Source organism: Dendrobates tinctorius, unplaced genomic scaffold (assembly GCF_039654945.1).
Source record: "Dendrobates tinctorius isolate UK_male_01 unplaced genomic scaffold, ASM3965494v1 ptg000073l, whole genome shotgun sequence".
Classification (NCBI taxonomy): Eukaryota; Metazoa; Chordata; class Amphibia; order Anura; family Dendrobatidae; genus Dendrobates; species Dendrobates tinctorius.
In genome coordinates, this window is record NW_027361741.1 from 5,220,253 (window position 1) to 5,245,975 (window position 25,723).

Below are 25,723 nucleotides of genomic sequence, written 5' to 3' on the forward strand. Positions count from 1 at the left end.
CCACTGCGGGATATTATTGATGGTCTCTGTTGTGCCCTTGTTTAAGCTACTCAATGGCCTCGCTATATGTAGTCTTGAGTCCTGTACGTTCTAGTTGGGCTGCATTTTTTTTTTACCTTTTCCTGTTGATCTATGTCCTGGATAGGTGGTGTCTCCAGGTCACATTTATCCCCCTTTTCTTTTAAACTTTCTTATGTTGGAGTCCTAATAAAGATTATCATTATCTATTTGGCTGCATCTAAATACATAAAAAGTATAATGCAACATGCTACGCAAATGAAAAGCCAGGGTGTAATCTGGCAGCAGAGTCTCTTTAATTGTACAGCACTGGATATCATTGTACCTTGATAAAGCCTTACTAAAGTAAATGGAGGTAGCATTCAGGAAATGTGAAGTGCAGCATATATTTATACATATATTAGTCATTTTTGTCTACAAATTGTAACAATATTGTGGTACCCAGTCCAAAAGTAACTTAAATACAAAAACAGTACCTTAATTGGCAATAACAATAAAAATAGAAATAAATCCACAATACAAAAAAATAAGGAAAAAAAAACATTAGTAAAGAACGCAATAATATTATGTGCACAGTTAATCAAGTAAATCCACAATGGGTATAAAAGCAACAAAATATTGGTCGCAAACAATTCTGTCCATTACATTTACATTGGACAAACAATAAAAGTAACATTTGATAAAAAGTCATCTCATATCTGTCTCAGTCATTGATGAATTATTAGACTCTAGGTGACCGGATGGAGTTTCCAATGTTGATGATGACGAAGGAGTGTCCGTGCAGAAGAGATGGTCTCTTAGCCTCGGGCTCTTGCACTCAGAGCTTTGAAAAGTATCAGGGTCACATGTCAAATCATCAGTAGAAAAATTGAGACTCCCCAATTTGGCTAGTGAGTGGGATCTCTTAAGAGGCGAAGAAAGAGTAAGACCAGCTAGGCGCATGCGAGTTTCGATTTCTTGCGTTCTCTGTTTGACTAGGCCAGGCTTGCCGCGGACACTGTGGATGCTGTCACTGCTCGAACTACGGGTGAGATTAGAACTCATTGAAGACGATGTTGGAGTGTAGCAGATTGTCTTCAGGAAGTCCTTTGTATAGCTACTTATCAAATCAGTTTTGCAGGAGGATGGAGTGGATGTCTTCTGAAACATGCTATCCGACGGATCACTATCCATCTGTTCCTTGATAGACTGAACAGCGAGTTGTGGTGCAGCCTCAGGTTTAGGGCTCTCTGTCTTTTCTAAAGGACTCTCTCTTAGTGCAGAAGAGCCTTCGCTCTTAAGACGTTCCAGTTCTTTGGTATGCTTTCTGACCAAACCAGCTTTCTGAAGCTGGATAATAGATTCTTGGTGTTGCATCAAGTAGCTATGCATAATAGGTTTTTCCAAGTCCTTGCTAAAAAATAAATATTTCAGATCTTTAGCCTGTTTGAGATCTCTTTTTGAATCTTCACAGAATTCTTGACCACTAGTTTCATGCAGTGTAGCTGAATCACTGTTATCGGTTTGCGATGGTGTCGATTTAACCAGTTTGTGTCCATGCATCCTGTCCAAAACTGCCGAAGTCATGTGTTGTAATAGTGCTGGCTGAGTGCAAACAGTGGGTGCTTCAGGTATGCCAGCTGCATCCAAATCCTGGCATTCTTCCTGCGACTCGGAGTACATACAGTCCGTACAAGATGGATACGGTGGTTTGACCTTGCTGAGGATTCCAAATATGGCATCTTCCTACAAAATCAAAGAACTTTATGTAAGTCACAATTCTACGTAGAAGAATGAAACGGAGCATCATATAAATCTAAAAAATCAATGTGTGTTGTTACATTAAATGAGCAAAACATTACTTATAATACACAATTTTGCCTTTTCTTCTTTGGAAGGATATATCAGTTATTCACAGGAAGGGTATCAATGTTATTTTTTTCTCATTAAAACCATATTATAATTTTTTTATTTTATTTGCTAGAGGTTGATTTTTAGGATTTTATCTTCTTTACATCTCTTATGGGGGTAGCCATCTTGCCTGGGCTGTTAAGTAATATACTTTACAGCAGGTACACTGACCAAAGACACAATGGGCAGGAGATGCCCATTGACAGTACATCTACGGGGGGAGTTTTCTAGGTATGCTCTGTGATCTCTGAAATAGTCAATGTGCAGGATGGAGTAGCAGGTAAGCTGTGACCATCAACTATTGTAAATGGTGGATCCAGTGATATCTATATATAGGAGTGACCTTTTACTATAATCCTGTCCTTGATAATGAGATAACTATTAAAAAGTGTTATATACAAGAAGTGTCCTAAATGGGTTATTGATTTAGGCCACTAGAGAAGCTATTTGGGACCAAATCTGAGGCTATTGATTTATACTTAATTACACATCTGCATCCATGTTACTTGCTTACTTCATGAACCTCTACTTTGTAAACAGTATATGAATATTGTAAAGGAAAACCTCTTGTCCCAGCAAGTAATGCAAATACAAATGGAAGACCTCCTTACCTCACTGTCTTTTGGACAGCTTCTTTTACTGCTGCTATTGTTGGAAGGTTCCTTGCCAGCACGCAGATCGTCTTTGTAATACATCATGTGTGCAGATAGCTTCCGTCTCTCAGTTTCTCCAGAACTCAGGTCATCTTCAAGGTACTTTGGATTTAAACCGTTTTCAAAGTCCAACTTTTTTCTTACTTCCCGCACTCGGAGATCTAAATCTCTTCCAGCCTTGTTACAAGTTTTATCTTTGGTTTCTACTGTGCAGAATGATTCTGGAAAAGGAGCGTCTACTATTAAGGCATCGTGCTCGAGATCTTGGACTTCCAGCAGCATAGTTGGCTCAAGAAAGCCATGAGGCTCTGGAAGGTTCCCTAAACATCTACTTTCAGGGAAAACCTGATCATCTTCCTCATTTATTCTGTATTGAAGGTCAGATTCCAGATTAGGTGGCTGATAGGCAGATGGAAACATGGACTCAAATTCAACTTGTTCTACGTGCTTCTTCCATAGTTTATTGTGTCGCTGTTTACTAATATTAAAAATAAAAACAAAAAATGATGGTCATTTATCTGGATTATATTTTTTTTTTTAGTATAAGCATAAGTTTTGATTCCAGAACTGAACTATTTACTGGGCTTATCTGCTGCAGCTCTGCTAGTCCTCTCAATAATATACTACCGCTAGGTGGATCTTGATATTCATGAGCTTTGCTTTTTTTTTTTCCAGCAATCTTAGTTCTGTCCACACCCCATGGGTCAAATATGTTCCATGTTTGCTTTGGGAAAGCTTCTGCCACATAAGCTGCATATATCCAAGGGGTACCTTGGGCTCTTTTGGCATATGCTGGCCAAGTATCAGTCAGCATACCTAAAAGGGGAAGTGTCGGCGCAAGATTTTGATGATATTTTCAGGATAGGTGATTAAGGGCAGGTTCACATTGCATTATGGCAGTCCGTTAAACGGATGCGTTACAAAGCAGCATCTTTCCCCCATTTCACACATCTTCCTTACCTGACCTATCTATAACAATTGACGACATCGCGCTTTCCCCCGTACCGGAGGTCCGCTGCCTCAGAGTAACCCTTGACTCTGCCCTGTCCTTCAAACTGCATATCCAAGCTCTCTCCACTTCCTGCCGCCTCCAGCTCAAAAATATTTCCAGAATCCGTCCCTTCATCAACCCTCTCTACCAAAATGCTTGTGCATGCCCTCATCATCTCCCGTCTCGATTACTGCAACATCCTTTTCTGTGGCCTCCCTTCTAACACCCTCACATCCTTAACTCTGCTGCCCGATTAATTCATCTCTCTCCTCGCTACTCCTCCGCTTCTCCCCTCTGCAAATCTCTTCACTGGCTCCCACTCCCTCAGCGTATCCAAATCAAATTACTAATACTGACCTACAAGGCCATCTATAACCTGTCGCCTCCATATATCTCTGAATTATTCTCCCGATATCTTCCCTCATGTAATCGCCGATCCTCCCAAGACCGCCTTCTCTCCTCCACACTTATTCGCTCCTCAACCAACCGCCTCCAAGACTTCTCCCGAATAGCCCCCATCCTATGGAATTCTTTGCCCCAATACGTCCGGCTATCAACCACACTCGGATACTTCAGACGGAACCTGAAAACCCATCTCTTCAGGAAAGCCTACAGCCTGCAATGATCCCCGCTGCCCCCTCACCACTACTGGAGCCACCGCCTCACCATCACTGGAGCTGCTGCAACTCCCCAACCTACCGTCTCCTTCCCCACCATCCTGTAGAATGTAAGCCCGAAAGGGCAGGGTCCTCTCTCCCCTCTATATCAGTCTGTGATTGTTAATTTGTTTACTTTAAGTGATATCTGTAATTTGTATGCAACCCCTTCTCATGTACAGCACCATGGAATCAATGGCGCTATATAAATAAATATTAATAATAATAATTTAAAAAAAGCATTAACGCGATGTAACGCATCCGTTAACGCACCCATAGACTGCCATAACCTAGCGCATCGCTAACGCATATCATAATCGGCATGCGTTAGCGATTTGCCGCTATGCTGTGACAGACCTCGGATGCTGTCTACAGTGTTCGAGGGTCCGTCACGGCTAGCGCAGAAGAAGCAGCTGCGCTAATGCGATCGCTCAAACACGATCAAAAGAAGAGTAGCGTTAGCGCAGTCCGCTTAACGCATGCCTTAAACGGACTGCCATAACGCTATGTGAACCTAGCCTAACAACAAATTGATGGATGGCCGACACTTGGCTGAAAATAAACACTATATACAGAGCCCAATGTGCACTATCCAATGTCATTCTCAGATGTTTCAGCTCAGTCTCCTGTAGAAATTAATAGGAGCTGAGCTGCAGTTCTTGGCATCGGGCACTACAGTGAACAGAGCTCCACTGTTCAGCCCTGTTCACATTCGGCCTAATCCAGAGCTGAAAACAGTTGAACAGTGGAAGTCTGATGACTGGAACTGCTGAGGTCACAAGAACAGGAGTCACATGTCTGCAGTGTATATGAATTGGAAATATGCATGGTGCCCACCACTCTATCCACTCCTACAGACCCATACAAGTAAATTTCGATGTATTCCCGATTGCGCACTGCGTCTCCATTCATATAAGAACATGGCATCGCAGGTCTCAGTGGGAGTCCTCGCAATCAGATCCCTTCCAATTCTACATTTATTAATCAGTATAATTTGTGTAAATTAAAGGCTCACAGTAAAAATGCATTTGCTACACAAAAGATGAGTTCAATTCACCTAGCATCAAGGATTCCTTCATACTCTAAGAGTTGACGCATGAAACCTGCATTTGGTCTTGCTACACTGCGTTTCTGTTTCACGTAATTATATGCTTTCTCCATGGACCAGCCATACTCCTTCATTGCGTAAGCAATTACTGTGGAAGCTGAGCGACTGACTCCCATTTTGCAATGTACCAGACACTTGGAGTGATTTTTTCTGTTGGCAAAATAACAAAATGAAAAGTCATAATGCTAACGTAATGTTCCAACAACACGTCATAAAAAACAATATGTCATTCTCCATGTTGTGTAACACTAACACTTTGGTCTACAGACTTTATAACTGGCTTTTTCAGTTTCCTGGAGGAGAAGAGCTGACAGGTCCACTTGTGTGACCATGCTGCTCTGGATAATCTCGACCTCAGCTAGTAGGAACTGGGCTCAGGCCACCCATGCTGGTGATCAGTGGGGATCCCAGAGGAGGAAGCGCCAACCAGCAAATGCTTACCACCTATGCTATGGACAAGCTCATTGGTGCAGATTTATTATTGTATTACACTGTATAACATCCTATCTGTAGGTCAGATACCATGTTCAACATGACATGCTCCTTTAAAACTTGACCATTCAGACAGACATGCCAAATTTTTCATAGTGGTTAATGCTGTATGATAAATTTGGTGCATCTTGCTGGACACATTTCCTATTTTATTTTATGCCAACAATCTGAGCTAAAATATTGGTACAATTTTTAATCATTTTATTTAAGCCAGAGTCAGTAGGCACTGCTTAGTGTGGTGCAAAAAGCTCCTGATATCCACAAAAAATCTGCCACCTGGCATGTATGTCAATTTCTTGATGTAAATTCAGCCAGAATTCTAGAATATTTAGCTTACTAAATCTTCTCCAATGTGTTTGCACTACTATACAAGTATAAACCAATACTAACTTTGCTTTATTGATAAAGTTATAGGCATCATTCCAGTGTGACAATAAGTCAGTGGACTCTTCATCATATACTCGAATATTATGATAAGCAAAAAGGCCTGGGAAAAAGTTGTCTATTTCCCTGGTCACATTCAGGATGTAGCCAACTCTGGAATGACAAAAAAAAATTATAATTACATCCTCAGTGAGATAAATGATATCCTATTTATATGTATATATGCTACAAGCTGCTGTAATACAGTAGAACAGACGCTCATACTCATGTCTGTACTTATATGCTCATAAATCTTCATTTATTATGCCAAGAAAGCCAATATACAAATCATACTTTTTTTTTTTTTTTTTTATTAGCCACTTGAACATTTTACATCTTTTCTTAAAACTTAAACAAATCGTGTATAAACATACAGAATAGACAAATGTATTTGTATAAGACTTATACCCCGAATCTCCCCCTTCAACCCATTACAATTTTCTTAGAGCAAAATGATATAGTCTTTTCCAAGAATCTCCTGGATAACAACCTAAAGGTCAACCACATTCAGTAGTGTTTCTCAAATATATCTCCAATTACAGTTTATGACTACTGTAGTACAGGTGCTTCTCACAAAATTATTGATGCAAAGTAGCATGCACTCCAATGGCGCTCTGTGGATACTAAAAAAAACTACAGTGTGGAAAATAAGTATTTGATACACAGCCAATTTTGCAAGTTTTCCCACCTACAAAGAATGGAGAGGTCTGTCATTTTTATTGTAGGTACACTTCAACTGAGTGAGACAGAATCTAAAAAAAAACAAAAAAACAAAAACAGAAAATCACACTGTATGATTGTTAAATAACTAAATTGCATTTTATTGCATGAAATAAGTGCCACGGGTTTACCACGACAGAGAGGGGCCAGAAAACCGTGGCGTCTGATTTCGCCTTCTCCTGCACACATTAGAAACACTTCTGCTTCATATTAAACAGTGTAAATTTCTTTTAGCGGTGCAGGGGTTAATCTGCTCAGTTGAGAGCTCCTGTAGCTAAGGCTCTCAGCTGTGCACTGTTAGTTACTTCCATCTCCTATATAATCTGGGCCATGGCTAGCACTCATTGCCAGAGTAGCTTTTGCTGCATGGCTGGAGGTGGTTGGTGGTTGTTATTGGAGAAGGCGTTTGATGGATTTATCCCATCCTCCACTCCCCGATGCATTCTTCTGTTACATGTGTGAGTATATTTGTATGTTTGGTATTTTTCGTTATCCCTGTTTGTATTACCTTGTTAGTCTGGTTGGTGTATTACAGTACACTACTACTCCCCTCTTCCCTGGGTGAAGGAAGGGTACAGACTGAGGGCAGATTCAGGAGCTAAGGCAACAACCTCCTTCCCTCAGTAAGAGCACTGAAGATGGGTCATGGATGGGTCTTCCACCATGACAATGACCCGAAACACACAGCCAGGTCAACTAAGGAGTGGATCTGAAAATAGAATTAGACTTACCGGTAATTCGGTTTCTAGGAACCTTCCATGACGGTATACGGAGGTTGCCTCTTTGCCCTGATGGGGGACAGGAAACACAGAAAGGTTAAAAGGCCCTCCCACCTGCCAGTGGATAATAACTGAGACCATAGCACTGGTTTACCTTCTGGTTCCCAGATTTTTATTCAGGAGTATAGGGTGGTAATTAGTGCCGTCGTGGAAAGGTTCCTAGAAACCAAATTACCGGTAAGTCTAATTCTATTTTCTCTAGTCAGCTTCCATGACGGTATACGGAGGAATACCAACTAATTTGGCACTAGGGAGGAACAACGGCCTGGAGAACTTTTCGGCCGAAGACTAGATCCCTACTGGATGATACATCCAGTCTATAATGCTTTGAGAAGGTATGAAGTGAGGACCACGTTGCTGCCCTGCATATCTGCTCTGGAAATGCACCTGCTTTTTCTGCCCAGGAGACTGAAGTGGACCTGGTTGAATGGGCTTTGATCCCCACTGGGGGAGGCATATTTTGAGTGATATATGCTTCCACTATAGCTTTTTTGTCCAATTGGCTATAGTGCTCTTTTCTACCTTTTTCCCCTTGTTTTGGCCTGAAGAATGGACAAACAGATTCTGGTTGACTCTGCAAGTACGGGTTTGGTCCAAGTAATGCAGAACCATGCGCCGGACATCCAGAGTATGGAATTTTTTCTCTTTAGAGTTTGCTGGGTTTTAGCAAAACGATGGCAGGACAATTTCTTGGCAACGGTGGAACTCAGAGACCACTTTCGGAAGGAAGGAAGGAAGGATCGAGACGAAGGACTATTGAGTCTTCTCTAACAAGCAAATAAGGCTCCCTTATCGATAGGGCTTGTAATTCTCTTACTCTCCTGGCTGTGGTTATGGCTACCAAGAATACTGTTTTGTATGCCAGGTTTTTAGGAGAGCAGGAAGATAAAGGTTCGAAGGGTGGACTTGTGAGCCCCTGGAGCAACAAGTTCAGATCCCATGGAGGGACTGTCGTTTGTTTCTTAGGATTCATTCTGATGGCCGAAATCATGAATCTCTTGATCCAGCGATGACCTGCCAGATCCTGGTCAAAAACAGAGCTGAGAGCTCAGACCTGGACCGTCAGGGTGCTAGGTCTAAAGGCCTATCTCTAAGCCCCTTTGTAAAAAATCCAGAATTTGTGACATATTTGGCCTGAGCGGATCCGGTAAGTCAGGTAGACAGAATGATGAAAACTTTTTCCAGATTTTATTGTGGATAGCGTTGGTAACTGGCTTCCTGGATTTTTGTAGTGTATCAATTACTGGATCTGACAAACCTCTGGATCTCAGTTACCATGCTGCTAGATTCCACTTCTGAGGATTTGAGTAAAGAATAGGCCCCTGTGAGAGGAGGTAGTCTTTTCTAGTGGCAAGAGAATCGGGCCATCTACCTGCATGTCGGCAATCAAGTTGAACCAACTTCTTTTTGGCCAGCACGGGGCTACCAAGATAGTTGGGGTCCGGTGTTCTTGTATCTTCCTCAGGACTTTCACCAGGATTGGAAATGGTGGGAAGGCATAGGCCAGGTGAAAGTCCCAATTCTGAGCAAGGGCATCCACTCCCCTGTAATTGTCCCTGGGGTTTACGGAAAAAAGGCTTCGACCTGCGCGTTTTGTTGAGAAGCAAAAAGGTCGATTTCCGGTAGGCCCCACCTGTCTACCAGCAATCTGAAGCTTCTGCTGTTTAGACTCCATTCCCCAGGGTGGATGTCCTGGTGACTTAGAAAGTCTGCCTGTACGTTGGAGGTGCCCTTTAGATGGACCTCCGTCAGGGACAACAGGTGTTTTTCGACCCAACAGAATATTTGAGCGGAGATCCTTTCAGGTTGCTGAATTTTGTACTGCCCAGGTACTTGATGTGAGCAACTGTGGTCATGTTGTCAGAATATATTCGGATGTGATGTCCAGTAATCTGGTGACCAGCCGCCAGAAGGGCTTCTTCCACAGGTTTCAGTTCCCTGAAATTGGACGATTTCCCGCTCATTGTCTGATCCCAGAGCCCCTGGAACGGAATATGATTTATCATCACCCCCCAGTGCCTTCTGCTGGCATCTGACGTGACTGTAGTCAGTGGGACCTGGTTCCAACTTACACCTCTGCAAAGTTTCTGGAGTTCATCCACCATGCTAAGGAGGCTCTTACTCAACCCAGCGTGTGCACTTTCTTGTTCAGAGTACCAGGATGACTGTTCCAGTTTTCTAAGATGTGAGTCTGAAGGGTTCTGGAGTGGGCTTCAGCCCAGGCTACCAACTGTATAGACGCTGTCATAGAGCCCAAGACCGACATGTATTCCCGTAGCATAGGGGACCTCATGTCCCTGAACTTCCTGAACTTTGACAGCTAAGGTTAGACGGTGGTCGTGTGGAAGGAAGGACATTTGTTTTGCAGAGTCCAAAAGAACCCCCAGAAACTTTCTGGTCTTGGAGGGCACCAGCTGAGACTTTTTCAAATTTGGGATCCATCCCAAAGATCTTAACGTATCCAGAGTTTTTGATACCTAGGCTTCCATGGTTGTCTAGGTGGAAGCTACTATCAGTAGGTCGTCCAGGTAAGGCACTATCCAGACGCCCTGACTCTGGATGAATGACACTGCTTTTACCTTGGAGAAAACTCTTGGCACTGAGGAAATGCCAAATGGAAGGACGTTGAACTGATAGTGCTCCACCTGACGACTCCCCTGTACCGCAAACCTCAGATACTTTGTGTCTCGGGTGGATTGGAATATGAAAATAGGCGTCCTTTACGTCAATGGTCGACATAAGGAAGTGTGGCCCGATCAGGGGGATGGCTGATCTTACTGATTCCATCTTGAACTTTCGGTATTTTATGTGCCGGTTCAGTCCCTTCAAATGTATGATAATACGGGCCTCACCTGAGGGTTTGGTTACCAGAAATAACCGAGTGTAATGGCCCTGACCCCACTCTGATTCTGGGACTGGGGAGATTGCGTTTGATCCCAAGAGGTCTCTGAGACCTAATCGCAGTGTCGTCTGATCTTCTGGGGTCGGAGATGAACTCTATCGATAGGCCCTCCCTGATGACATTGAGGACCCAGTGGGAACGGGTGATATTTTCCCACTGATGTACATATTTTGAGAGTCTCCCCCCCACCGGGTCGAAGTCATTGCTTCTTTGGTTGGGCCTGCTGCTGCTGTGGGACAAGAATATTTTTTCCTCTACCCTTTGGGTAGCTCCATCTCCGTTTTGCCTTTGCCTCTTGTTTGGGAGGTTTGAGTCTGTGGGGCACGAAAAAGCAGTTGAAAGGCTTTTGTTCTGGACAGCTTATTTCTTGTCAGTGGCTTTCTCTAGGATTTTGTCTAGGGCCGGTCCGAAGACATATTCCCCCTTAAAGAGTATGGCACATAGTCTGGCCTTGGAGGTGATGTCACCGTTCCACATCTTGAGCCTGAGCGCTCTTCTGGCTGAGTTGGATTGTATCAGAGATCTAGCGGCCACCCTAATGGATTCCATGGATCCGCTAAAAACCCAGTAGCTTTATGAAGGATTGGGAGGGAGTCTAATAACTCACCCCTGGAGGTACCCTGAGATATATGGGTTTTTAGTTCCTCGAGCCAACGAAACAGAGCTCTAGCGACGCAGGTGGAGGCAATGTTAGCCTTTAAAGTGGACGTAGATGTCTCCCAAGATTTCTTTAGGAGACTCTCTATTTTTCTGTCCATCGGGTCTTTCAATTGTGAAGAATCCTCAAGTGGGAGCGCAGTTTTTTGCGACTCTTGCCACCTAAACGTCATCTTTGGGAACGTCCCACTTCACAGAATCGCCTTCCAGGGGAAACCTATGTTTCATTTCTGAGGGAGTGCTGAGGCGTTTTTCTGGCAGTTCCCACTCTTGCGAAATCATGTCCAGTATGTTGGCATGCACCTGGAAACCTATGCGTTTTTCTGTTTTAAGCCCGCCAAACATTTGATCCTGAATGGATTGAGGCTCTGGTTCCTCTTCTAACCCCATGGTGCTGCGTAATGCAGATACCAGATCCTCAATATAGTCAGAGGAGAAGAGGTATTTTGGGATCTCAGAGGCCCTGGGCGATACGGGTTCCTCCCATCGGACTATGTATGAGACAGGTCAGACTCAGAATCTTCAACCTGTATTTTCCTTTTCTTTCCTGGTGAATGGTGGTGGTGGAGGAGTAAAAGCCGCTAGGGAAGACTGCACCTCTTGTCTGACCAGGGAGCGAATTTCATCTAAAAGGGGCTGCTGCTACGCTCTAACTACTTTGTCGGTGCAAGACCGGCAAAGTTTTTTATCCCATGAGGGCATTTTAATATTACAGATTGGGCACTTTTTCCTAGTTCCGGCTTTGGGGGTAGACTTTTCTCCCTAAAACAAGAGGGAAAGAGAGGTCAGGACAAAGGGGGGCCCCCTAAATGATATCACCACCCCACAGACCCCCTCCCTGCAAACACTCACTGTAGCAGAGGCAGCGCTGGGCTCTGCAGACGCAGGGCATGAAGTGCTATCCATGTTGAGGGATCTGTCTTACCTCCATATAGACTTCAGCAGGGTTTTTATGATACTCGGAGCCAGCACCTGCTCTCCAGCGTTGCGGTTTTTACCCCCTCCTCCTTCCGGGTCCATGTGCCGGCGTTAGAAGCGGGCACTGCTCGCAGTGTGGAGGCGGCCATTAGCCTGAAGTCAGCGTCCTCCAGGAGCGCCGGTACCGGAAGTGACGCGTGCAAACCACTGACGTCACCTCCGGGACGCCCAGATGCCGCGTGCTGGAGAGGACCGGGGAGCTCCCGGAGGCCCCCGGTCGAGGATCCCTGGCCTGCTTTGCCCTCACGGGGGCGCGGGAAGGCCAGAGAGGGGTCCCGAGGTCACCCAAGGGGAAGACTGGAGCAACGTCGAGGAGGAGGCGAGACGCGACCACCAGCTGCCCGGCAAACTGATACAGGTAACCCCTGTTCCACGCTACTGCAGTCGCTGGCCACCACAGTATAGGGACCTCTTCCTGCCCCATGGGGAACAGGAAAGACACTGGCACGTGGGAGGGCCTTTAACCTCTCTGTGTTTCCTATCCCCCATCAGGGCAAAGAGGCAACCTCCGTATACCGTCGTGGAAGGTGACTAGAGAAAGAAGCATTTGAAGGTAATGGAGTGGCCTAGCCAGTCTCCAGACCTGAACCCAATAGAAAATTGTTGGAGGACGCTGAAACTCAAAATCGGCAGTGTATTAAATACTTATTTTCCTCACTGTATGTGTAGGAGGAAAGAGTAATTGGCAGCTGTACCAAGGACATTCACTAATAAAGAATAGGAGCAACATCGCCTGTACCCTAATGTTTCACTTCAAGAATAAAGCAGCCAAACAAATGAATTTGGTTATACTCACCCTGCGTTATTCAACTCTTCCAAGTTTGATGCATTCCACTCAGAGCCCTAAAAGACAAAGCCCAGAGAACCAGATCAATGCCCTTTCTCTTCCCAAAATATTAAATAATGTATTCACCATTTTCTCCTTTTGATTTCAAACATTTACCGTATTATTCGGATTATAAGATGGTCCGGATTATAAAATGCACCCCAAATTTTGAGGAGAAAAATAGGAAGTTTTTTTTTTTTTTAAAATAAAATGATGGCGCTTCTTATAATCTGTGCCTCTTATTGCTTACCGGGGGTGGTGGCTGCGGTGAAGCGGGGTCCCAGGGTCGCTGCTGGAGGAGGCAGAAATGGTATGATGCTGCAGGCTGGGATGATGGGGTGTCCAATGTGCAGTACGCCGCTGCGGGTGTCTGGTGCTGCTGCGGTGTCCGGTGCTGCTGCCCGATACGGGTGCAGGTGTATCCGATGCCCGGCGGTGCTGTGGGTGCCTCCGGTGCTGCAAGGGCTCTGCCGACATTTTGTGAAAGGCCAGAGCCCCGGCAATTCCATCGTTTCCTGTGCGGTAGACTCCGGGAAAATGGCAGCCGGGGGCGGCGCATGCGCAGATGGAGATCTTGGCACCAAGATCTCAAGAGATGAGATTTCAGTGCCACCGGACACCCCCTCCATCCAAGTCTGCGGCCTGCAGCAACGGTACTGGTAAGGTATATACACGTTATACGACGCACCCCCATTTTACCCCCAAATTTGGGGGAAAAAAGTGCACCTTATAATCCGAAAAATACGGTATTTGTCCAAGACTCAACCAAACAGCATGTGACGTTCTAATAATATTATCTAGGGAAATGTTATGTACCATATGCATAAAACATATGCGTGCTGACACATAGATCACTACTTTGTGCAAAAAAAAAAAGACAAGCTATAATCTGCCAAATGCATCATTTTTAACAGTTTTTATGGGGTTATGGAGTTAAAAAAAAAAGAATGGTCAAAGGATTGCAGCCATAATCAGTTGGATATGGCCTCAAGTCTTCTGTTGCAAAATGAAAAAAAAAATCTCTTTAAAATGATGGGAACAACCCATTGTGTATGTCCAATTTTGACAAATTTTGCTACTTAGGCGGTCTGTTGCTCAAGGTTAAAGTTATTATATGAACATCACTGCCACATTTACGGTAGGCCAAGTGCTCAGTAAGCCAATCGTATCTTAATAACAAATGACTCTTTTTGACCCAAAGATACTACACACACATGGAGTGAATGAAGATTTATCCTAATCTGTCTATTAAATGTATTTATACTACTTTTCCCTCATACCAAGTAAAGGTAATCAAAGATAAGAGAAGCTTTATCCATCTGCCCAAGGATTAGTAACATTTCATTGTCTATATACTCCTTGTACTCCTTCAAATTGCAGCTTAACTTCTTTTCCAGCTCATTCCGGATCTAAATAAGAAAGACAAGGCTCAGAAAGTAATTCACACCACAAACATGGATGTTGTAAAAATGGTAGCCTTCTTTAAGAACCTCACCTCTTTGCAGGTCACATTCTCCAAGTCTTTGCTCATCATGATGCTTCTCAGTGTTGCTTTTATGACCCATTCAGTCTTTTCTCCTTCACTAGGTCTACAACAGACAAGATGTTAGCACAGCAAACAAAAACCACAAAAGGATCAAGAATTCCTCTAAGCCATAACCCCACTAGCGCTTAAACAAGCCATTCTAGAAATGGGATCTAAAACCATCATTTACCATAAAGTAACATCTTGGTTCATAATAAAACATACACTCACTTCTCCATAAAGAGGATGGGAGAATCTGGCCGAGTGGACTCCAGGTCCTGCATGGTATTCCACTCATTGATGCAGCTTTGATCAGAGCTAATACAGCTCTCATAATATGAGGCCCAGACAAGTGCAAGTCCCCCAGGAAAGTAATTGTATCGTCGGGCGACCTCACAGGCCTTGTGGAGGATCTGAAGTGCTGACCTGTTAGATGCAGAGTCACGTAAGGATACACATTCCAAGAGGAAACAGGAGGCAATAACCATTACATACAAAAGGCATTACGGCTTACCATATGGCAGCATTACAGGAGCAATTGGATGCAGTGTCTGGTATGCGCTGTTTGCTTTCATACTATCTTCATTCTCCTTATCACAGGCAAATGTGAACCTAATGTCTACACCAAGCAATTATCACCGCCTCCCCCATGTCTGCTAGGTTTCTGCTCCATTAAAGTACTGGATCGTATGTGTAGATTGCATTACACAAACCAAACACTTCTGTTCCACAAACCTCAAACTGTAATAGTCATTCTCAAGTTTACCAATCTGTAAAAAAATATATATATCTGGTCTGGCCTTTTAGATATGGCTAGGTTCACATCTGCATCAGATTCTGGAATTTTTGCCAGAAAAATAGAAAATGGTTCAATTTATTACACTATTTTAAACTGATGGGCACTGGGGAAGGTAAAGGAAATGTTCACTTGCGAAAAAAACAAAACTGCAAGTGTAATTAAATTACAATTTCCAGTTTTATCAAGAAAGATATCCCAATCTGAAGATATCATCTTCGGTCCCAGGTCTCAGCTGCTCCATTTCCAACAAGAGAACACCATGATGTAGGGGAAGGGACCCTGATTCCAGTGATGAATCAGTTACTGGGCTGCTTGGTGCAGTTTTGATAAAAGCACTGTTACCTGCTGAAGATTTACCAGTTCTCTGAATGCTGAGCTCTGTATAACCACGCTCACACCACAGATTTCTGTGTACACTGTGCATAGGCAGAAAGCTGCGGGGCGGGGTTATACAGAGCACATGAACATGGAGGACTACATGGCAACAGGATTACTAGTCCTTTAGTAATAAAAGCAAAAGTGATGAAAATTATATTACAGTCACTTACCACATTGCCTGGACCGACACTGGCTTGAACACATGGGTTCTTCCAGCAGTGTTGACACTAAAGCCCCTAGAAGCAAATACAAAAAATCATGTGATTACAAAAGAAAAATAATATTTGTCCATTTAGAGACATTATATTCTAGCTCTAGAAACAGAAAGACAATACAATCTGTATAATGTGGCAGAGTGCAGAGATGATCCGATTTTCAACAGTTCATCACCTCAACCTCTCTAAATAGGAGGGAAAGCGGCAATGAATGAGTAGTGTAATTTCCAGTTATTTTTATGACTTCGTGACCACGCAGTTTTTAAAAATAAACTGCATGTGTGTGCTAAATAAACACTGATAAAAGTTCTTTTTGCATTTCTTATCGCTTGGTTTTGTAATAATTTTTTACACATATAGGATTCTTTTAAGAATTATCTGTGCAGGCTGTTGAAGGCTCTCATGGAAAATGATATTGCCATGACTAACTTAAAGAAGCACTCTCATTAAAGTTTTTATCCTCTTAATATATTGCAGTTATCATATTATATTGCACTGTGTACATACAATTGCTCATTTTGCCTTTCTACCCAGTTAATTCTTCTCTTTTCTCTGCTCTATGTAGAAACAGGAAGTCTCTTGTCCCTGCATTTATCATTACCGTCTTCAGCTCCTGACCCAGCTTCTCCCTCCTCCCCCCTGCCAGGGACTTTTGCTGTGACTCACGAGTCATACACGGAAAATTGACCTCCAGTTTCTACATAGAGCTTAGCAGGATTCAGCTAGACCGTTGTTAATTGTGTGATGTCACAGATCTAATGGAAAAGAGAATCATTTACTGGGTAGAAGGGCAAAAAGAGCAATTGTAAGTCCACAGTGCCATATAATATGATGCCTGCAATATATTAAGAGGATAATAGAATTAGACTTACCGGTAATTCTAGAAACCTTCCACGACAGCATAGGAGGTTGTCTCCACGCCCTAATGGGGGACAGGAAGTACCAGAGGTTAAAAGGTCCCACCCACCTCCCTCTCACCAGTGACTTATAACTGATTACCATAGCACCTGTTACCTTAAGATTCTCAGAATTTTGTCCAAGAATGCAGGGAGGGAAATAGTGGTGTCGTGGAAGGTTTCTAGAAACCGAACTACCGGTAAGTCTAATTCTATTTTCTCTAGCAACCTTCCACGACAGTATAGGAGGCATAACAACCTATACTGCACTGGGGGGGACAATGGCCTGAAGAACATTTCGGCCAAAGACTAGATCCCTGTTGGACACAAGGTCCAACCTGTAGTGTTTAGTGAAAGTATGTAAGGAGGACCAGGTTGCTGCCTTACAAATCTGCTCCGAAGATGCGCCTGCCCTCTCAGCCCATGAAGTAGAGGTAGCTCGTGTTTAATGCACTTTGATCCCAGTAGGGGGAGCGATGTTCTGCGCCAGGTATGCTTCGGAGATGGCTTTCTTAATCCAATTGGCAATGGTGTTTTTTTGCTACCTTCTTTCCCTTGTTTGGACCAGAAGTATGGATAAATAGGTTGTGATCAATTCTATAGGGTTTGGTACACTCTAAGTAGTAGAGAATTATGCGCCTCACGTCCAGCGTATGAAACACCTTTTCCTTAGGGTTCGCTGGGTTTTGACAAAACGAGGGAAGAATGATTTCCTGCGATCTATGGAAATCAGACACAACCTTTGGTAGGAACGATGGATCAAGGGAAAGAACTATGGAATGGTCCCTAATGGTTAGGTAGGGATCCCTGATTGAGAGAGCTTGGAGCTCTCCTATTCGCCTTGCCAAGGTTATTGCTATAAGGAAGGCCACTTTACAGGAGAGCAGCTGAGAAGTACAGGATGGCAGGGGCTCAAAGGGTAATTGAGTGAGTCCCGTAAGTACCACATTCAAGTCCCAAGGTGGAATGGCGACTAGCCTTTTTGGATGTAGCCTAGTGGCTGATGTGATGAATCTTTTTATCCACCTGTGGTTGGCCAAGTCACAGTCGAACATGGAACTTAATGCTGATATCTGAACTTTAAGCGTGCTGGGTTTTAGACCTAGCTCAAGCCCCCTCTGTACAAAATCCAGGATACGGGAAATGTTAGGGTTTTCTGGGTCAGCCAAATCTGGCAGACACCATGAGGAAAACTTTTTCCATATTTTGTTATAGATAATAATAATAATAATAATAAATTTTATTTCTATAGCGCTGACATATTCCGCAGCACTTTACATTTCAGAGGGGACTTGTACAGACAATATACATTACAGCATAACAATAATCACATAGATCATAACAGATACCAAGAGGAATGAGGGCCCTGCTCGCAAGCTTACAATCTATGAGGAAAAAAGGGAAGACACGAAAGGTGGGTGGTAACAATTGCCCTGATTGTATGGACCAGCCATAATGTTAAGTGTGTAACAGTACGGATGCAAAGGGCTAATGGATGCATAAAGCATGTGAGAACATGATGCGGGGAACCTGGTTATGATAAAAAACTTTTGGCTGTGCCACACAGGGATAGATTAGGTTAATATGTTGAGGCGATAGGCCAGTCTGAATAAATGCGTTTTCAGGGCACGCTTAAAATTGTGGGGATTGGGGACTAATCGTATTGACCTGGGAAGTGCATTCCAAAGAATTGGCGCAGCACGTGTATAGTCTTGAAGACGGGAGTGAGAGGTTCTGATTATTGAGGATGCTAACCTCAGGTCATCAGCAGAACGGAGGGCGCGGGTAGGATGGTATACTGAAACAAGGGAGGAGATGTAGGGTGGTGCTGAGCCATAAAGGGCTTTGTGGGTGAGGGTAATAAGTTTGTACTAGATAGCAATGGTGACCGGTTTCCGAGATTTCTGGAGGGTTTTTATTACTGCTTCTGATAGCCTCCTGGCCCTCAGGATCTGGGTCTCAGTAACCAGGCCACTAACTTCATTCCCCGGAGGTTTGGGTGATGTAGAGGGCCCTGCAAGAGAAGGTCGTCTTCCAGGGGTCGGTGGAATGGCCCGTCTACCTGCAGCTCCATAATTAGAGAGTACCAGCTCCTCTTTGGCCATAGCGGGGCTACTAGAATGGTTTGGGTCCGATCCTCCCGGATTTTCCTTAGGGTTGCGGCAAGGATTGGAACTGGCGAGAATGCATACGCCAGACGAAATCTCCACCTGTGGGCGAAGGCATCTACCCCCAGGGAGCTGTCTCTGGGGTTCAGGGAGAAGTAGTTTCTCACTTGGGCATTTTCTCTTGAGGCCAGTAGATCCACCTCTGGAAGACCCCACCTGTTGACGAGCCTCTGAAAGACTCTTTGGTTTAGGCTCCACTCCCCAGGCTGGATGCATTTTCTGCTCAAGAAATCTGCTTGAAGATTGGAGGTACCCTTTAGGTGGACTGCCGTTAGAGAACGGAGGTGTCTTTCGGCCCAGCAAAATGTTTGACAAGAAAGGCCCTCTAGGCTGCTGGATCTCGTGCCGCCTTGGTGTCTGAGATGGGCCACTGTTGCTACATTGTCCGAATAGACTCTGATATGATGGCTCTGGACTAGGTGTCTTGCTGCCAGAAGAGCTTCCTCCACGGCCTTCAGCTCCCTAAAGTTTGAGGATTTTGCACTCATTTTCTGGCTCCACAACCCCTGGAATGGTTGTCGGGACACCACAGCTCCCCAGCCTTTTTTGCTGGCATCTGATGTTACCGTGACCAGGGGAATCTGGGACCAGTTGATTCCCGTGCACAGATTCTTGCGGTCCATCCACCATACTAGTGAAGCTTTCACCTTTCCTGGGGTCTTGACTCTTTTGTTCAGGCAGATATGATCCCCGTTCCAGCTCCCCAAGATGTGGGACTGGAGTATTCTGGAGTGGGCCTGTGCCCAAGGCACTGACTGGATACAGGAGGTCATTGACCCTAGTATAGACATGGCTGACCTGAGGGTTGGGGACCTTTGTTCCCTGAAAGCTGAGATCCTTGATATTATGGACCTCTGATGTTCCTCTGGGAGGAAGGTCATTTGTTGTCTTGAATCTAGGAGGACTCCTAAGAATTTTATTTCCTGGGAGGGCTGGATCTGTGACTTTTTTATATTCGGGATCCACCCCAATGATTGAAGAATACTCAGGGTTTGAGTCACCTGGCTTTCCAGGATCTGGTAGGAGGCTCCTATTATCAGCAGGTCGTCCAGGTAGGGCACAATGCATATGCCCTGCCCTCTGATGTGGGACACAGCTTCTGCCATAACCTTGGAAAATACTCGAGGGGCAGAGGATATCCCAAAGGGAAGCACGTTGTACTGATAGTGCCTGACTTCTGTACCCTGGCGGATCGCAAACCTCAGATACCTCCTGTGAGAAGGATGTATGGGGATGTGAAAATAGGCATCCTTTAAGTCTATGGTTGCCATGAAGTGAGACGGCCCTATCAGAGGAATGGCGGTCTTCACCGACTCCATCTTGAATCTGTGATATACGATGTGTCGGTTGAGGCCCTTCAGATTTATTAATATTCTTGCCTCTCCTGTGGGTTTTCTTACTAGGAACAGTCTGGAATAATGCCCTCTTCCCCGTTCCTCCACAGCGACCGGAGAGATGGCGTTTGATTGGAGCAGGAGCTGGATGCCAGTTTTTAATGCTGGGGACTCCCGAGGTGGTAGGGAGGTAACTCTTATACCCCGCGGGGGGAAGGATTCGAGTTATAGCAGCAGGCCCTCCCTGATCACGCTGAGGACCCAGGGGCTGTTGGAAATCATCTGCCAAGAGTGAATAAACCTCGAAAGCCTTCCCCCCACCGGGGTCGAGTCATTGCTTTTCTTGTGGCTGCTGCTGGGGGACCAGGATGTTCCTGCCTCTCCCCTTAGCATAACTCCATCTTCCCGTCTTTCCCTTGCCTCTCGGCTGGGATGGCTGATTCTGGGGGGCTCAAAAAAGCCGCTTTTTTGTGGTCCTCTGCTCAGGAAGCACCTTCTTCTTATCTGTGGCCTTTTCAAGAATTTCATCTAAGGCTGGGCCAAAGACATGTTCACCCTTGAAGGGTAAGGAGCAGAGTTTAACTTTGGAAGTCACGTCCCCGCTCCACGTTTTAAGCCAAAGGGCCCGTCTTGCAGAATTGGACTGGACCATGGCTCTGGCAGAGGTGCGGATCATCTCCATTGATGCATCGGCCAAGAAGCCTGTAGCTCTCTGTAGTATGGGAAGGGAGTTAAGGAGGTCACCTCTTGAGGTTCCCCAGGAAATATGACTCTCTAGTTCCTCTATCCATTGGAAGAAAGACCTAGAGACACATGTGGACGCTATTCCTGATTTTAGGGAGAAGGCAGAAGTTTCCCAGGCTTTTCTTAGGAGGCTTTCTGCCTTACGGTCCATTGGGTCTCTAAGCTGGGACACGTCATCAAATGGAAGGACCGTCTTTTTCACCACTCTCGCCACCTGGACATCAAACTTCGGGATGTCCCAATTAAACTCCTCTCCTTCCAGGGGGAATCTATGCCTGAGCTCCGACGGGGCTGAGTAGCGCTTCTCTGGGGACTCCCATTCCTGAGAGATCATGTCTACTATGCTCTTATGAACTGGGAAACCTGTTTGTCTGGGTCCCTCAAATCCTCCGAACATGCGGTCCTGTACTGACTGAGTAACTGGTTCGTCCTCTAGGCCCATGGTGGCCCGCACAGCACTGACCAGCTCCTCCACATATCCCGCAGAAAGGAGGTATCTCCTAGTTTCGGCTGATTTGGAAGTTCCCGGTTGTTCCCAACTCTCGGAGCCTGAATTATATGACCTCTCTGATTCGGATTCCGAGTCCTCTATTTGTATTTTCCATTTTTTGGGGGCTGGGGAGCCTACAATCGGAGGAGGAGGTGGTGGTGGGGCAGACAGGGCAGCCAGAGAGGTCTGGACCTGATGAGTAACCAGGCTGTGGATTTCGCCAATTAGTGACGGGTGCTCAGCCCTGATCACCCTGTCCGTGCAAGCCTGACACAGTTTTTTCACCCACTTTGAGGGAAGTTTTGCACTGTATATGGCACACTTGGCTGACTTGCTGGTGGTATTGGTGCTTTTGTGGGCAGACTTTTCTCCCTATAAAAAAGGGGGATAAGCATTTTGAGGACCTCTATCCCAGGACCGCACCACTAGGACCCACCCCAGGTAACACTCACTGTGGCTGGGGCAGCGCTGGGCTCTGCAGACGCAGGGCAGGAAGAACCGTCCATGCTGACAGGGGATTTCGTCTTACCTGTCAGCGTCTTCCGGCGGGTTAATAAGGGGTTAACCCCGCCCTCAGCGCAGTTTTTCACTTTTCCCCATCCTCTTCCCTGGGTCCTGGAGCAGGCACAGCGGGTGCTGGCGAGCTCCATGCGCCGGCAGCTGAATGGGGGCCGCCATGATAGGAAGTCGTCAGACATACCCCGGAAGTGACCGCGCGTGACGTCACTTCCGGGTCACCGCACAGCGCGCAGCAGGCGGAGGAGAGACCGGAGAGCTGCGGGAGGCCTCCAGTCGGGGATCATTGGCCCGCTTTACTACCCCTGGGAGAGCGCGGGTGGGCCAGGAACGGCCCCGAATTCTAAGAAGACGGGAGCAGTCTGGAGGAGGGGAGGCAGCGCCACCGACCACCACTGCCTGGCTTAGGATACCAGGTACGCTGCAGCAGCCGGCCACACAGCATACCGAACCTCTCCATGCCCCATGGGGGACAGGAAAGACACTGGTGAGAGGGAGGTGGGTGGGACCTTTTAACCTCTTGTACTCCTGTCCCCCATTAGGGCGTGGAGACAACCTCCTATGCTGTCGTGGAAGGTTGCTATAGAAAAATACTTTGATGGGAGTGCTTCTTTAAAGGTTTTCTTACCTTACAAAACCATTAATAGTCGCTACTATGAGAAGATGAAACACGCCTGGTGAGAGACCATATCACATTCCTACTATCTCTGTGGGATCAAACACATTTATCATCCCTGACATCTGGATAAAATGCAATGATTGTGTGCTGGCTGCAGTCACTTACCCATCTCCATCCAAACGTATGGTGGTGTCGCTCCACAAGTGCAGGACCATGCCAATAGTGCAACTTTTACTATAAGGAGGGAAGAACAGGAGGAACATCTGCGATCAAGAGATTGTTGGATTCAGAAAATCATTGTTTAACTGATAACGAAGATTTACCTTGAAATCTCGCTTACATTTTAAGGATTGAATCTACGAGAATGTCTAAATGTATATCACCTGGGTTGTATCCTTTTACAAGTGCAAGCAATTTTGGTTATAAGAGGAAGAGAGGAATGAGTAATCTGCGCTGGTTGTGGCTATTCGGACAGTATGACGGCATCTGCTCATCACGAAACTTAAATGACTCCTACTTTGCTAAAGGAAAGAATCAGCTAATAATGTCATCACTAATAGTGGTAATATCAGTATATGGAATGTAAAAGGACGTGATAAAAGACTGCTGGGACTCCTATCGTCACTGAAGCCTAAATCCTGAGCCCCCCGACTTTTGGCGAGGAGGAGCTCTGTTTTAGTGACTGTTGAAGGTCCTAGCATTTATTTATCACCTATCCTGTGAACAAACAATAAACTATCCTAGTTAGAGTACCCTTGTACTCGACACAAAGACGAAACGTGCTTCCGGGGGGGTTTGGTGGGTGACCCATTGTTGTATCATGCTACTGTAGTATTTACTTAGGTTTCCCCTTTCCTTTCAAGGCATTAACTGGTCTATTATGGCACCGCTCTCTTGATATTTATTTGTTATCATGTGCTTGTTACTTTTCTTTCTACTTTTTCCTGTATTTTCTACACTTGTATGGAGGGAAGAAGGGGTGCTTTAGAAACCACATAAATTTCCTTTACCTGCTAATCTGATTGTGTCTGTTGTGTTTTTAGATGTTTTTTTAAATTGTATTTATTAAAACGAATATGATTTTATTCATTTTGTGATTACCACAATCCTGCACTCTCCTCTTTTCTTGATTGTTGACACCAATAAAGAGTCATGTGTAAGCTCAGGATAACATAGCCAAAGGGGTTGTCCACTACTAGTACAACCCCTTCTCCATCTAACTTTTTGCTCCCATGAAAATAAAAACAGTTATACTCGCGTCCTATACCGGCGTCATTCCAGAGGTGCCAGCACTTGCGTTCCCGGGGCCCATGTGCGGTTATGACATGTGAGCACTGCATCCAATCAATGCTGGTGTCACTGTCCTCGCCTTTGAACGTCTATGTGATCAAGAGGTAGCGAGAGCTGCGGCTGGCCGCTCACTTGCTCTTGGTTTCTTATACGCCCGTAGGCGGGGATAGGCATGCCAGAGCTGATTAGGCGTAGGGCTCACCAAGCACCAGGAACGCAAGTGTCAACACCACTGGAAAGCCACCAACACGGGAAGAGAGTATAGGCTTTTTCATTTTAATGGGGGTAAACATTAAGATCAAGAAGGTGTTGTACTTTTAGGGGACAACCTTTTTAATGACAAATGCTTTGGGTTACAATTATAGGCTGTAGATAGTTTTCTCCATTATACATAAATGAACAGTATATGTCTTCGTACTACTAGTTTTCAGAATTGTTTGGGTATCTTGGCCAAATGTGAAGATGACAAGGTGTGAAGTTTCCCTGTTCAATTTTGCTTTTTAATCTGTGTAGGGAGTTTAAAAGGTCGAGCTTCAATTTTTTTTTGTAATCGAGATATGATACATTTATCTCCTATCAAGCAGAAACATGTTCTAAATAACAAAGCGACATTTATAACTGTGGCAATAATAGTAAACAATTACCTTTCTTTACTGGAGAAATCTACGCCAAGTAGAATATTCTCTTCTGTGTCCTGACGTCCATTACTGTAGACCACCACCATGTAACGTACACGATCTGACCAGCTGCTCTCTAGGCGGACAACCTAAAATAACAGAACAAACCATTGTAGAGGGGTCTAATAAATACGTATAACATAAAGAGCATTTGTCACCATCTGTTGGTCCAGGACGATAGTCCATGCCCTCTCAGTAACAGATGTTCTTATGTTTAGCAGTAATACAATTCATTTTACCTTTATGCCAAAGAAGGAAAAAAAATATTTTAAAAGCTGCAAGACCATGTCATCAATACTGTAAGACGATAACTTAACAGCATTACCAAAGACATTATATTAGCTATCGCATAGCAAAACCCAGGACCCCCTACCATCTATGAAGACACTAAGTCATAAATATTACCGACAGCTCATATTCTCTATTTATCAATAGTCCAAATTGTAAGATTAGGCTTCGCAAAGTCAGGAGATAGATACAGGCCCATATTTATACAGTGCCAACAGATTCCGCAGCACTATACAATTAAGCGAGGACACGTACAGACAATAAAGACATCAAGTAACATACAACGCAACAGATACAGGAGGAGTGAGGGTCCTGCTCTCAAGCTTGAAATCTATAAAGAAATGGGGGGGGGGGACACAATAGGTACAAAGTGCTATTCGTGTATGGTCCAGCCATCACTATAATAACTCTGGGTTTTCAAATAAAGATGCATGAGCCGATCATCGGCCAGTATCTTTCCAAGTACAGTTACCAAGTGCTATTGTGTGCATGGAGGAAGTGGACACAGAAGAATAAGAGGGACTGGATTCTGAAAAACATTTAAAAATGGGGAACATGGAAGAGTGAGGCTACGTGCACACGCTGCGGAATCTGCTGCGGATTCATCAGTGCGGATTTTGCAAAATCCACAGATAAATCTGCGGATTATCCTGCGGTTTATCTGCGGATTATCCTGCGGTTTGGCCCTGAG

The 25,723-nt window shown here is 44.8% G+C and overlaps 1 protein-coding gene across 1 annotated transcript in view; it reads right to left on the minus strand.

Annotated features, from left to right (window-relative positions):
- Positions 1-292: 292 nt before the first annotated feature.
- The window catches only part of SSH1 (slingshot protein phosphatase 1), a 61,554-nt gene continuing 36,123 nt past the window's right edge, over positions 293-25,723 (minus strand). The window contains exons 5-15 of the mRNA XM_073582588.1: positions 24,712-24,833; positions 22,943-23,011; positions 15,966-16,031; positions 14,850-15,044; positions 14,589-14,682; positions 14,374-14,502; positions 13,064-13,110; positions 6,199-6,345; positions 5,266-5,466; positions 2,520-3,039; positions 293-1,743 (exon numbers count right to left, since the gene is read on the minus strand). Of these exons, the coding sequence (XP_073438689.1) occupies positions 706-1,743; positions 2,520-3,039; positions 5,266-5,466; positions 6,199-6,345; positions 13,064-13,110; positions 14,374-14,502; positions 14,589-14,682; positions 14,850-15,044; positions 15,966-16,031; positions 22,943-23,011; positions 24,712-24,833 (2,628 nt within the window). The 3' untranslated portion in view covers positions 293-705. The remainder of the gene's footprint in view (positions 1,744-2,519; positions 3,040-5,265; positions 5,467-6,198; positions 6,346-13,063; positions 13,111-14,373; positions 14,503-14,588; positions 14,683-14,849; positions 15,045-15,965; positions 16,032-22,942; positions 23,012-24,711; positions 24,834-25,723) is intronic.